General features: G+C 44.8%; 1 protein-coding gene across 3 annotated transcripts in view; it reads right to left on the reverse strand.

The window, feature by feature from the left end:
- Nucleotides 1-14,734, reverse strand: part of nrp2b (neuropilin 2b) — a 106,692-nt gene that overhangs the window by 52,818 nt on the left and 39,140 nt on the right. For all 3 annotated transcript variants that reach the window (XM_085135317.1, XM_085135315.1, XM_085135316.1), the window contains exons 4-7: nt 13,912-14,139; nt 11,787-11,942; nt 11,526-11,695; nt 5,870-6,025 (exon numbers count right to left, since the gene is read on the reverse strand). In XM_085135317.1, the coding sequence (XP_084991443.1) occupies nt 5,870-6,025; nt 11,526-11,695; nt 11,787-11,942; nt 13,912-14,139 (710 nt within the window). The remainder of the gene's footprint in view (nt 1-5,869; nt 6,026-11,525; nt 11,696-11,786; nt 11,943-13,911; nt 14,140-14,734) is intronic.

A 14,734-nucleotide genomic window follows, 5' to 3' on the forward strand; every position in this document is an offset into this window, starting at 1 on the left:
AACCTGCAGCTTAACGTTTGCACAAACAGTGTTTGGCTCCGCGGAGCTGTGAGCAAGGACTTTGACACGAACTTGGTTCTGTTACTGTTTCAGTTACCAGCTTCGTTCAGGGTCATCAGGGATGCAGCGCGCGCTGCAGCTTGTTGCACCGCTGAGCTACTGCTGCCACTGTCTTCATCAGGACTGTGAACTTATATCTTTACCACTTGCAGGATCACGGGGCAGCTGGAGGCTATCCTGGCTGATATTGGGAAAAATATGGGATACAGCTGCCCGTCCTTCACAGGGTTAAGACACAAACCATGCACACTGCAGAATCATGCATATCTCTGTGATGCAGGAGAAAGCCAGAACACCTGGAATTAACCTGCTCGGACACAGGCAGACCTTAGAGGCCGCCATTCTAGCTGTCAGGCGCCTCCCCTGGTAAGAAATAGCCCCATAAATATTTATAACCTGACCGGCTTGTTAAAAATTTAATATGTTTTTCTACACGTAGGCCATATTTTATGCTGCCATGTTTGTTAAAAGTCAAAGTATGTGAACTTTTGATTGTGTGGACAGGTGCCTGCCCGCACATCAGTCTCATAATAAAGTGAATTTAAGAGCAGGGACACTTCAGAATGAAACATGTCAAACGACACACACACACGTGAGTTTGCGCACGCATGCAAACACAAATATTCGTAACGGCTCCCAGGTCGTGGCTCTGCAGCGAGACTCCCCAGAGAGGAGGTGTAAGGGGATATGCAGCGTCCCTGAGGTCTTAAACCAAACTAAATACACTGTTAACAGTCTCAGTCTAAAAGGCTTCAATAACAATCAGCTAATGGACTACACCTGCAGCCCAGCTCAGGTTATTAAGCGCGTGTTTGTGTGTGTGAGAGAGTCTGTCTGCATTTGTAAATGGGCTGATGTTTCCACCAAGGTAAGAAGACAAGGGAAGCTGATACTGGCAAAGAGTAGGGTGAACAGATGCTCCCCTTTGTCTGTCTCCAACACACACACACTCACACACACACCTACAAAAGCAAACAGAAATGCTCTTAACAAAATAACATAAAGAGAAACTTCAAATAGTACTTTTATTTCTCAGTGAAGCTCAAAGGTGGCCGACATGAAGTGAATACCATTTTTCCTTCATTTACACACACCTGCTCCGCTGAATAACAACAGAGTTCTGGGTAGCAGATTCTGGTTTGCAGGCAAAAGGCAGCGAATCAGATCTAGCGAGTAACTACAGGAAAGGCGACTGACAAACGAGTGCGCTCACCTCACGGGAAAGTAAAGAACACGCAAGGCCACAGTCAGTCAGCCGGAGAGGGCCGGCACAGACGCGCTGAATTATTCAAATGCCTGTGCCGAGTGTGCGTCGTGTGCATGTGCATGCATTGAGTTATAAAATAATAAAACACCCCCCATCTCCTCTCGTTCCATCAAAGAAGGCCAAACACAGGCACAGGCTGGCGCACACGGAGACTTCGGGGAGGTAACCTGTCTTTGACAGCTGAATCTGAGCGTGTGTGTGTGTGTGTGTGTGTGTGTGGGGGAGTGTGACAGAACAATGCACAAATCTCACAGACCAAACGACACGCGGCACCTTCGTAATATCCCCCGTTGTCCCTTTTCTCGCTTTTTCTCTGAGCTTTTCTTTCTTCGTTTGTCACAAACTCTTTTCTCCTGCTCTGCGCCGACCCGGCCCTCCCTTCTGCTTTTCCCTCACCTCCCTCGCCTCTGTCGCTTTATTTTCCTTCTCTCTCCTGACATCTTTCCAGGCTGTGTTGCTGAGACCTCTGAACCATCCAGAGGGATTTGTGGTCAACACCCCTGTCTGCTATTCTCATTATTCCCCCTCTCCTGCTTCATCCATCTATCCCTATTTCTTTTGCTCCATGATTCCCCCATGAACACTTCTTCCCCCCCGCCTGCCTCCTTCCTTCACTCACTTGTTCCCCTATGAACCTTGCATTGCTCCCACCTCTCTTCCTCCTCCTGCTCGGTCACTCCTCTCTCTATCAGCCTAACCTTTTGCTTTTTTCCATTACTTTTTTCCTGTTTTTTTTTCAACTTTTCTACACTTTCCTCCCATCACGATCCCTCTCTCTCCTGCTCATTCCACCCACGTCTCCATCCTCCATCCCTCTCTCTCCATCCATCCTCCCTCCCACAGATTAAAGTGGGAATAGGAGGTTTTGGTCTTGGCTGAGGTCCAGTTCTGTAATGGCCACAGACAGGTCTGCCTGCAGCAATTCTGTGGGGCTACGTAATGACACTTGTCCCACGTCAAGCTCAAATGTAGCTATATAGAGAAGTTCTCAAGCTCCTAAAGATAAAAACTGCAACTGAGACGACATAATTTCTCACGCCGAGGCCTCGGGCTGCAGAAAAGTTACAGGTACAAGTCTCTTTGTGGCTAATGCAAATTCAACTGATCCGTCAACGACCTCTCGATTAAACCTTTGCAAATCGCTGCTTCACAATAAGAATTAAAAAACACATTTTCCCATCTGTCTGTCATTCCCCTTTTCCTCTGGTAGTGTCTGTAAGTACAAATAGGAACAAATTAAGTCTGAATATTACTCCATGCTTGCGCCTCCAAGTTTCTCCAAGTTAACATGTATTCCATATGCCCCATCTGGTTCACGACAGGCCTTTAATGACATTATCAAATACATTACAGATCACACAAATCATCACGATGCTGTGTGACAGCAGCACCGCCCTTGCAGGCAGGCTCCCAGATGTTTAAAGCCACAGTGTGTGCGCATACCTGTGCGTGTATGTGTGCACGAGAAGTGTCTGATTAGTTAATATGCAAAAAGATAGAGGATGTAAATGCATCTAGTCACATGTCTGCGTGTGCTGTTTGGTGTGTTTTTGCTCCACGATATATGTTTAATTGTTTCATGCATGGTGGTTTTGCAAGAACAAACTATCCATGTGGCTTCCATTATTTTTTTGTGCTGCTTTAATGCCTCTTGCCCATAAAACACTAACTCAATAATTCTTCCAGATTAACGCACACAAACCGAAGCATCGCTGCTGCCAAGCACAAAAGTCATTTGTTTAAGCAGCGCAAACGTGCCGGCGTATTTCCTGATGACTTTCTCAGAGACAGGAGGAGGAGGGAGAGCGAATGATGGAGAGCTGTGAGAGTGGAAAGAGTGTAAGGAGAGGCCGAAGGAAGATGTGAAGTGAGCGAACGAGGAGACACGGAGGGAGCAATTGATGGATGAAGAGATTCTGAGAGAACTAGTGAAGAGGCAAGTGAATGAAAATGTCAAGAAGGGGAGATGGATGGATAGGTGTACAGTCGGGGCACTTCTGTTTATTTCCTGGATGGCTAAAACAGCTACGGCTTCTCAAAATTAATAACTTAGCCGTGTTGATTTAAGGCTTCCGTGAGACAAAAGGAAAACTGTGATCTATCGCGTAGACTGATCCAGGATCTGCTTCCAATTATGAAATACAATTTCCTTGAATTATCCTGTTAATGCAGACGCAGCGTTTTACAAACTGCAGAATAAAACACACTGCCAAAAAGGTCTCGGCCACTGCTGTGGAGTGATTTATATCTTTCTAGCGTAAAACACAGACACACACAAACTCACGACAACAACCCCTGATAGACGATAGAGAAAGTCAGCAGGGCGAGGCCAGTGCTGAGTGGCCGTCTGAGGCGTGTCAACCGAGAAAGGACAAGATGCTGACATCATCAGATAAATAACCATCATCCAATCCGCCGTTTTGTTCTGAGCTAACATAACGCTGCCGCAACACATTTACAATATTTGTATGTATCTGCATAATATTCATATTATGGTACTGAGATGTGGCGTGGACAACACTGAGATTACAGATTACAGCACAGACTGGCACACCAGGGAGCCAAACAGCTAGAAAGACCCCGCCTGTGTGTGTTTGTGAGTTTCTCTGTGTGCTGCTGATTTATGGCAATCCCCTCCTCTTCACACACACACACACACACACACACACATGCAACTCAATGTCTCCCTTGGTATTCAGCTCCAAACAGCTTTCCAGGGTTGTGGCTGAAACAAGCAGGATTATGCGCGGCGACACCAGCAGCTAGCCTCGACACATTAATCTGTTTTGCATATTGGATTTTTTTATTGTCTCGTTGCCCGATGTCACTGTGAAACTGGGCCGTAGCTGCTGCGTGTCTGCATGGACAGTATCGTGGCTCATTATTCAGTGGATTTACTTTAGCGCCACTAAAAATGAAGATCTGCAGTTGAGCTATACCTTTGTAGTTGAGAATGATGCATGCACAAAACATGCAAAAGCATTAGAAATGAGCTCCAATCCAAACTTGAAATAATGAAGCATTATATTAAAAATTAGAATAGCTAAAAAGTGCACAGTTGTGCGGCGTCCCTGTGTCTCCCAGCTCTTTGCACTAGCATGCTTGCTGCTGCAGTCCCAGGGAGACATTCACTGCTGAAAATTACACTATTTTCCAGCTTTGGTAGGCTTGGAGAAAGAGTGAACTGCATTTTTGGTAAGCCGTGGTGCAGGGTGCGCAAAACAACCACGCATATGTTCACCAACGATTGCAGAACACTATTAACCCTCTCGCTCCCACAGCTTCAGCCTCACCCTTCCCAGGAATATCACAAACCTGTCATCTCTTGAACCAGTTCCTCACTGTAGATAAACTGCTGTGTGCTGTGAGCATTTAGGCCAGTGCCTGTAACTTATGATGGAGATATTAATCTAAAATATGATCGGTTACACTTACACATGCCTGGGAAATATAAAAATATAAATAAAGAAGTTTTCTAAAAGCTATAAACTTTTATTTTTGCCTAGATTTTTGTGGACATTTAATGAGACCATCAACTTTGACATCATGTTTGAGCTCCTATTATTGTAGTCCAAATTTCCACAGGAAATTTAAAAGATTATTCCTTCCATTTACTGTAAAACAGATGCCGTTTATTACCACATAACACAAATGACCAAAGATATTAGCTTTTTTCCTTAAAAATAAAAGTTAACTAAGCTTAATATGTTGTAAATATAACTGAAGAAACTCCCTCATTTCCTCAATCATCCATCATCCCCATCTTTTATTTTCTGTGCTGTTTTATCCCACCATCACTTCTGTGGGAGTTAACATTTGCTGTAAGTCTTGTGGGATCTCCACTAAGGAATTCCACATGGTTAGACTGGAGCTCCTGTTTCCCTCTCATAGCAAAGCGCATGCATATGTGACTGCGTGCATGCATTAGCGTTCATGAAGAAATAAAGGTTTACAGCACAAAGTCAGACGTGGCGTTAGACCGCAGCACAAACACGTGTGACCACGGGCAGGGGGAGAACGCCTCTGATGGAAAAACCAGCCAAAACCACTGGAATGTTCTTTTACTTTAATTGCAACCTCAACCATTAAGACTCTTAATGCCGTCTGCTTTATTTCTACCTGGCTGGCCAGACTGCAGCGTGCACACTGATGACACATCATGCCTTAACACCTCTGAGAAAAACAGCTTGGAAACCGGCCCCAATCAGGTCAACGTTAGGCAGAGCTCAGACCAGAAACTAAAAGAAACCAGATGGGATGGGAAAGCAGAATGTGCAGTGTAAATGCAGTTGCATACAATGATGTCAGATATCACCGAGAGCCTGGAGACTCGTGCTGGTTCTGGCTCAGTCATAAAGCCTTAAATGAGGCCAACTGAATGGCAGTGGAAAGGCTGTAATTGCAGACACCAGTTAAATTTTGGGCTTGAGGTCAACTCTTGCTGCATATAATCCATCTCGTATTTCCGTCCACCTCTCCCATCAAGATGCCAGTGGAGCCCGACGCCGGTTAGCAGCTCCCGCCTCGTGTGTTTGAACCTACCTTGTGGTTTTTGCCGTGTCTGTAGATCATCCAGTCTTCTCCGTTTGTGCTGACCTCTAGCTTGAAGGAGGTAACAAAGTAATTCTTCTGCGTTTCCTTTGAAATGGCGCCCTGTGTGGCAATGCCGGTAAGCACCTTCAGAGTATGGAGGTCCACCTGTTTGGGGAGAGAAAGGTTTTAAACTTTTACTTAATAAGAAAATGATGACAAAGTCAAATGTACTGAAGATGTAAGATTTCATTCTAAAGCTGAAGTGTCGGAAGACCTTTTAAGTGCAACAGCAGTTGAAGACAGATCAAACTGAGGTCATTGTACTCGGCCCTAAACATCTTAGAAATATGGTATCTAACCAGATTCTTACTCTGGATGGCATTACCTTGGCCTCCAGTAACACTGTGAGGAACCTTGGAGTCATTTTTGACCAGGATATGTCCTTCAACGCACATATTAAACAAATATGTAAGACTGCGTTCTTCCATTTGCGCAACATCTCTAAAATTAGAAATATCCTGTCTCAGAGTGACGCTGAAAAACTAGTTCATGCATTTATTGCTTCCAGGCTGGACGACTGTAATTCATTATTATCAGGATGTCCAAAAAACTCACTGAAAAGCCTTCAGTTAATCCAAAATGCTGCAGCAAGAGTACTGACAGGGACTAGAAAGAGAGAGCAGATTTCTCCTGTATTAGTTTCTCTTCATTGGCTTCCTGTTAAATCCAGAATTGAATTCAAAATCCTGCTCCTCACATACAAGGTCTTAAATAATCAGGCCCCATCTTATCTTAATGACCTTGTAGTACCATATCACCCTATTAGAGCACTTCGCTCTCGCTCTGCAGGCCTACTTGTTGTTCCTAGAGTATTTAAAAGTAGAATGGGAGGGAGAGCCTTCAGTTTTCAGGCCCCTCTTCTGTGGAACCAGCTTCCAGTTTGGATTCAGGAGACAGACACTATCTCTACTTTTAATGATTAGGCTTCAAACTTTCCTTTTTGCTAAAGCATATAGTTAGGGCTGGACCAGGTGACCCTGAATCCTCCCTTAGTTATGCTGCAATAGATGTAGGCTGCCGGGGGATTCCCATGATGCATTGAGTTTTTCCTTTCCAGTCACCTTTCTCACTCACTATGTAGTTAATAGACCTCTCTGTATTGAATCATATCTGTTATTAACCTCTGTCTCTCTTCCACAGCATGTCTTTATCCTGTCTTCCTTCTCTCACCCCAACCAATCACAGCAGATGGCCACCCCTCCCTGAGCCTGGTTCTGCCGGAGGTTTCTTCCTGTTAAAAGGGAGTTTTTCCTTCCCACTGTCGCCAAAGTGCTTGCTCATAGGGGGTCATATGATTGTTGGGCTTTTCTCTGTATCTATGAAGCGCCTTGAGGTGACATTTGCTGTGATTTGGCGCTATATAAATAAAATTGAATTGAATTGAATTGAATTGAATTGAAAGACACACAAAAATAATCCCACAAATATACACCTGGAATTATCTGCATCCATCTCCCCCGTTCGGCACTCTCCTCTCGGTTTCTTTCCGCTCTGCGGCTCTCTCCTGGCAGATCGATAGTAATGACCCGGGGCTCATTTTAATTTCCTCCCATACAATAGCTATAATCACCTCCCCGTCCTGATTGTGGATGCTACACTACGTGGCTGGCATGCCGCTCGCTGCGTTGCATTATACACGGGAAGCACCGTGTAGGATGCGAAGCTTCAAACTCCGGGATTTCAAGGTCCCTGAAGTAGACTCGAATTTATTTGCTCCATAGTGCCCAAAACGAGTAAACACAGCAGAGCGATGAAGGTATTTAAATAACAACGGAAAATAACAAGACGTTGTTATAAATTCTCTCAATGTGGAAGGAGTCTAACGAAACAATAAGTGATGGTGTTTAGGAAGACACTGAACGCTGCTAATGAACGGCTGCATATTTATAACAAACACTGCCGGTCTGAAAATACCTGAAGTAAAATGTATTCATATAAATCACCGAAGCTTTAGTGGAGTTACCTGCCAGGATCAGAGCACACCTGAGATTCTTTAACCCGAGTATTTCACATTTTTTAAGACACACACACACAGAGGAGGAGATGAGAAACGTTCGAGTGTAGATTACAACATTTGCTCTCCTCGACTGGAGCTGCAGAAACCTGCAGATTAATCAGAACTTGTTGTGTGTGTTTGCTGTGCAAGTGTGTGCTGTATGTCCCACTGAGGTATCGTACAAAACACCAGGGGAGGTAAAATGCTGCGTTTGTTATCTGTCAGAGAGACAGGTGTTCCAGATTACTTCCACCAAACGCACACGCAGCCGTGCACCGGCAGGGCCAGACAGAGATCCACCAAGACAACTAATCGATAACACGAAACCGAGGAGAGGAACGGATGAGAGGAGAAGGCGGGGTGAGGAGTGAGTATGGGAGGAAGAGGGAGAAAAGAGAATGAAATCCAGGGGGGTTGAGGGCTAAGTGAGACTTCCCAAAGAAGGAAGGAAGGTCCCTCATCAATCACAGAGCTGTTAGAATAACAGAGCCACCAGCACTCGCATCATCAATCTGCACCACATCTCAGTGAGCCAGGCCAGAATAGAATAGAATAGAATAGAATAGAATAGAATAGAATAGAATAGAGGAGCTATCCTAAATTTATTAAAGCACTCCTGATCTGAAAACCCAGCCCTGCACTCACAAGCACTAAGCTGTAAGACTCCACAGGGTGCAAGATACAAGAAGGAGAGGCACGTTGGCATTTATGACAGCTGCTCATCAACACACACACACACACATGCATGCATGCATGCAGAGGCATTGCTCTGTGCTAGGTGTTAATGCAGAGGAACAGCTGAGAGCCTCTGTGGAACACGATGCCCCGACCACAGAGACACAAACCCAACGAGTTTCTCCCTGTGAGATCACATCGTCTGTCTGAGCGTCCGAGGAAAAACAGGAAAAACATGGAAATGAAATAATGCGTTTTATACAAATTGTTTTCTGTCAGCTACTTTTGAGAGTGGCCCTGAGGGGGTGAGGTTTCAGCTGTGAGAGGCGTTGTGCACTTCCTCTTGGCCACAATCTCTTCCTGTGTTTTTATGAGGTCTGAAGTGCTGCTTCTAATCCACATGTCTGTGACTACCGTGTTTGTGACACCGGTCCAGCTAACATCAAGGAGACGTTTGTCTGTCATAGACATGCTTAATGTTTCATCTCTGCAGCCCGCCACTAAAGACACATTTTTTCCTCTAAAAGCATTTAATGCATAAATATCTGAGTTGCTGACACTGCTAACAAACAAATGGATGCCAGCCACACTCGTATTGCACTCTGACTGTGGAGTAAATTTAGGAAAACCTGGGAATAAACTGAGCCTTGCAGCTGGCAGCCAGGCAAGTCAGAAAACTGTCGGAGAAGTTAAGGTCAGCAGTTTGCAATCTGGCGTGCAGCATCTTGCAAAAAAGGTTCCAAGATAAAGATAAAATAAATAAGGAAAGGAAAGTGTAAATGTCACACGTCTGAAACAGGAAGTCGTATCCCTTAAAGGACTAAAATAAACACAGAAGGTATGCAGCGGTTAGTCGATCCATGCTTGAGCTGATCCTAACTAGTTAACAAATGCAACCTGTAAAGAACGTTCAATAGGCAATGCTTTAGGGGTCGTAGGTCAAACAGGTTTAAGTGATAATCAATCTTGAAAGTCACTCGTCTGCAGAAACAGACATATCAGGGTCGAGGCTCGCTGTTCTGCCTGCTCTTTGATCGATAGAAGTCCCGAAAGCTTCCTTATCCCCCCCTTTAAACATGTGTGCATGAATATGAATCTATAGGGATATATATGTGGAAACATGTGTAAATGGCTTTAAAAACAGAGTCGTTTAAACATACTGGTGAGTAGGGATGGGTATCGTTTAGGTTTTATCCGATACCGGTGCCAAACCGGTACTTTTGAAACGGTGCCGGTGCTTAAACGGTGCTCGAACCGGTGCTTAAAGAATGGAGAACACAAAATTGGTCCAAAAACCTCTTATGTTCAGCTGTTTTTTTGGTAAAAAGATAACAATGTTAGCCTTTTCTGCAGCTATAGGGCATATATGGTATCACTCTGGGCTGGAAGCAGTGCTTAAACAATGGAAAAAACACAAATTTGTCCAAAAACCTCTCATGTTTAACTGTTTCCCACTTTTTCTTTGGTCATTTTAGCCTTTTTGGCCAGGGTGAAGGGAGTATCTGCCATCAAACAAGAAGACAGCCGCATGTAGCTATGATGGTGTTTGCTAGTTCACCTTACATGCATTAATGTAATAACGTGGTTAGCCTACTCAACGTAAATTACACACGAACAACATTAAGCTACTCACGCAGAGAAGAACGGCTGCTGCTGCATCATCATCCTCATCATTTCTGCTACACTGGCAGGGCTAGGGGCCAGGACTCTGCTCTTCAGCTTTTTGGGGGATGTTGCTAACTCTGGGTCCGATAACAGGCAACCCACAAGCAGTAGATGTGCTCGGTGTGAGGTCTCGCAGCAAGCTATCAAATACGGCGCATTTCTCGGCTTTTAAAAAAAAACACTATGCGTCGCCAGGTGTTTCATCGGATTTGAGGTGTTACCTCCTTTGACAGTATCACAGTATCACCTTAAAGCACTTGTTGCAGCTGCTGAGTTTGCATATTTTGCTGTGAAGTACAGCCAGACTTTTGACCGCTTCGCCTTGGGCATTTTTAATCTGTAGCTCTGCTCTAAAAGAACGTACGTACCTGGACCCGCCTACTATCCCCGGAAACGTAAAATGATTGGCTAGAATTCAAAGTGCATCACATCTCAGGAAAAAAAAGCACCGAAATAAAGCACCGAAATGTGCGCTGCTTTTCGGTCTGGTTACTACCGTTTATGTCAGAACCGGTGCCATCATGGCACCGGACACCGGTACCCATCCCTACTGGTGAGTTATAAATGCTTTCTCCTTTTAAAGAACTGGAAGAAACCCCAATAAAGATCCCATGTTTACTACTTAGTTACATTAAAGGTTAAAGCCTCTTCTACAAAACACACCTGTAGCAAAACCAGTCGCCCCTAAAGGTATTTAGGGGCAAAGCGCAACGCTAAAGCTGCGTGCTGGCTTTGTGAGGCTACCCCTACGTGACAACCGAAAAGGTAATCTGTTGTTTACAAAAGGTGTCTGGCTGAAAAGCAGCCCTCTGACCCGCCTGAGTCTTCCCCGTCTTAGGGGGTGAGTCGGCCTCGCCTTCCCTTCCCATCTCACCCAGACGGCCTCATAACTCAAGCTCAGGGATGGCACAAAGTTGGCACAGAGCTGGAACACAGGAAACAATGCCGTACCCGGGCATGGAGCTGCTAAACCTTGATAGCGCCACACCTCCCACTCGCTCTCTCTCTCACTCGCTCTCCCACATACGCTGACAAATATATCTGCGGTAGAGTTATTATGTGTGATGTGTCAACACGAGGAAAAATATGGTGTTAAGATGGGAGCGCGGTGTGTTTTTAGTTCAGGCAGAGTAAACTTCTGCATTTAAGGATTAGGGTTTTGAATTTGCGCCCTGGTCTGGAAATAAAACAGTGAAACGTCCGTGAAATAATCTTTCTAGAGCTCGAGGTGTTCGAGGAGCGTGTGAGGATGGATGGACACGCTCATACCTGTATGTACTCCTTGTTGCTGTCGTCCGAGGGCGTCCACGCGTTATCGTTGTAATTGAGTCGGGCCTGTCGCGGCAGCCAGCGTTCGTCGGCGAAGGTCGACGATGCCGTGATCTGGTCGTCGGTGATCTTTCCTGACTCCATGCCGAACGCGTTACTGCAGTGGAAGGCTGTAAGAGGAGAGGGGGAGCAGATCTTGACCAATATCCGTGTTTCTTTTGCGTTATTTTGAGAGAAAACACGCTACAAACTCCAGCTTACTCTCGCTGACTTCCTTGTGCGTCATGTTATAGCGAGCCGAGAAGCCATCTTTAGCCACGGCCATGTCCGTGTGGAAGGACAGAGAGAGGATCCCGGTGGATGACTGGATCTCGGGAGGCACCCTGGTCCCGCAGTATCGACCGATCAGAGGGCCCACTGTCAATCAAACAGCAGTTAGTCACCGTTTATTTGTTTGTGTGTTACTGAACGTCGCACTCGTCCAACGGTCGAGATTATAATCTTATGTTTTGCATCTTTTAACCTCACGCTTGTTTATTTGTATCCTTCATGACTTGCACTGATTTTGCTGCATCTGCTCATCACTCCACCCCCTCATGTCCTCACCTCCCTCCTTTCATCCATCTGGACAGGGTTTGAGAAAGTGCACTAATATATACAAATACACACATACTGTACATCTGTGTGTGTGTGTGCAGATCTAAGTGATTCCTCTACTGTCTTCTTCTCTAATACCACAACTTGTATATGTCAACACAAACAGATGAGTGTGATTTAAAGCCCAAGGGTCTCTGCGTGTGTGTGAGTGTTACACAAATAGTTGACTCATCCTGCTACTCCTTCTTCTTTCTTCTTCTTCTTTCACACACATGAGAAGGTTTGTGGAGGAGGAGAGAAAATAGCCGGCGATCGATCAGTGCTATTGATTTCTCCCCTTCCCTTTTGGAATGGGTGGATATTTGAAATAGGGCTCTTGAGCAAATAATGGTAATAAGTCTTTTCTTGATTGTGGGGAGGAAAAAGGAAAGCGGGAAAAGAAGACGAGAGAAACGAGAGGAGGCAAACACGTGAATATTTTTAAAGATTATATATATTTGCCGTTTCATTTTTGTCTTCCCATTTTGGATGGATGGGTTTAGATTTTAGGAGATGAAAACTAACTCAACAGAAATGACTCATGCATATGTGTGCACCGAGGAAAAACTGAAAACAACCGTTTGGTGTCTCTGCCGCTAATCGAGCGAGCGCTGTTTTATTATCAGGCTCTCGCTCCCTTTACATTTTGAATAAATCGATGTTTAGGTCAGCTGGCTGTCTCGCAGCGTCTCCTCCCTCCTTCCCACTCCTTTCACCTTTTGCTGTTAAAAAAAACAGACTCTTTCCGCTTGCCTTTTCACTCTTCCTGTCGAGGATTTTTTTATTCCTGAAACTAAAAGTCCTTCACCTCTGACTCTCACCCAGTAGATTTCCTTCCCTCTCCAACCCTCTCCCTCTTCATCTCGCTGTATTTCCCGTTGCCTCCCTCCATCACTCAAAGCAGAAGTCTTCTCTTCTCTCTGACCCCTGAAGAAAGGGATTTTTTTAGTATCCCTTCAAGCTGCTTCCTCCGTAATGTGCATCGTGTCTGTTTTTCCATTGTGCCTAAGGCGAAATTCATGTTTACAGAAAGGAAAGCGCTGTGTTATTCCAGTCAGTCTTTGCTTGATGTTTTTAATGGCTTTATAACACTTGTTTAATATACTCTGTGTCTACACTCTGACAGTTTTTAAAGCAAAGTTTTAAAAGTTAAAATAAAATTGGCAAAGTTTTCCAAATATTTAAATGCGTCTTTCTGGACGTCTTTCCAGCCCAGCTTTGTTCTCCCACTCCTCCTGTCGAAGGTAAACCAGAGGTCATTCCTTTGCTCCAGCGTTCCCAGCAGTCGATGACTTCTCTTTCTCCTTCTGTTTCTTTCTACCTCTTCCATTGCTTGAAACTCAGTCCAAGGGTTGTGCGCCTCGGAGTTGGAGTCCTTCTAAACTTCCAGTTCTTGTAGCAGCTAGACCAGAAATATCCCACCCTCCACTGTTCCTCCTCTCACTCCCTTTCTTTTCTCCCTTTGCTCAACAGTTGCTATTTTTTTTCCCTTGAAAAGTTGCATTGTTTCTCCACAGTGGGTGCCAGCATCCTGCCTGTAAGCTTAGCTTTCATCTACCAACGCATAGCTTCTAAAATAGCTGCTACTCCACCTCGGTCAATAATGATGTAGGCAGGGCAGAGCACATATATTACTCACTTTGCTCTCTGTACTGACTCATGACAAGACTGAGAAATCGTTTGACATTTCCATCAGCATCATCACAGCAGCCGTGACAATAACGCAGCGATCAAAGCATAAATGTCGTACCTCCCGGGAGCCCGTCCCAAACTTCCAGCCAGTCGTACTTGCAGTCTCCATCTCCACCTGGCAGGGGATCGTTCTCCAGGTCAAAGGTGAGGAAGGTGAGGGTGACATCCATTCTGGGCGGGACAATGATGATGAAGGCGCACTCGAGGTTGTGGGGGTATTTGTCGGGAAATCCCGGGGACTCGACGAGGCCCGAGGGACTGGTAAAGTTACGGGAACAGTCTGAACCTGGGATGAAGACAGAAACAAAACGTTGTGTACATTAATCAAAACTTCATGTTAATAGCAGTTAAACGTTGATTTAAATCCTTAACTGGAAAAATCTTGGAACAAGATTTGTTTAGAGAAGAATGTCGGCGCTCATTACACTTCAAACTAATGACATTACTCTGGGCAGAAACCCAGAGGTGCTGTTTTTAGAGGCGAGCACTTTAAACTCAACTCAGTGCATGTTTCTCTGTTTCATAACTCCCAGCTCTGCTATCTCAGTTTTATTTAGATACTAAAACATCCACTTCACATAATATATGTCTGATTGGGGCTACAGAGTGTCAATGTGTGTGCTTAAGTAGCTCGAGTTCACATAAAGGCCGATCTTATGGACAGACACAGGCTGAGGGTTTCACAGAGGACAAAGCTGTAAGATAACAGACGGCTAATTTCTTTGTTTGTTTTTCCAGCTCAAACAAACAAACACAAACAGTCAACTCATATTAACTCTTTAAGACCTACCATAGAACCAAGTCCGCCAGAGCTTATATTATATGTTTACATGCTGTGGAGCCATTTTTGGGAGCATTTCAAGTTGCTATACATCAATACA

This window comes from Neolamprologus multifasciatus, chromosome 16, assembly GCF_963576455.1.
Source record: "Neolamprologus multifasciatus chromosome 16, fNeoMul1.2, whole genome shotgun sequence".
Classification (NCBI taxonomy): Eukaryota; Metazoa; Chordata; class Actinopteri; order Cichliformes; family Cichlidae; genus Neolamprologus; species Neolamprologus multifasciatus.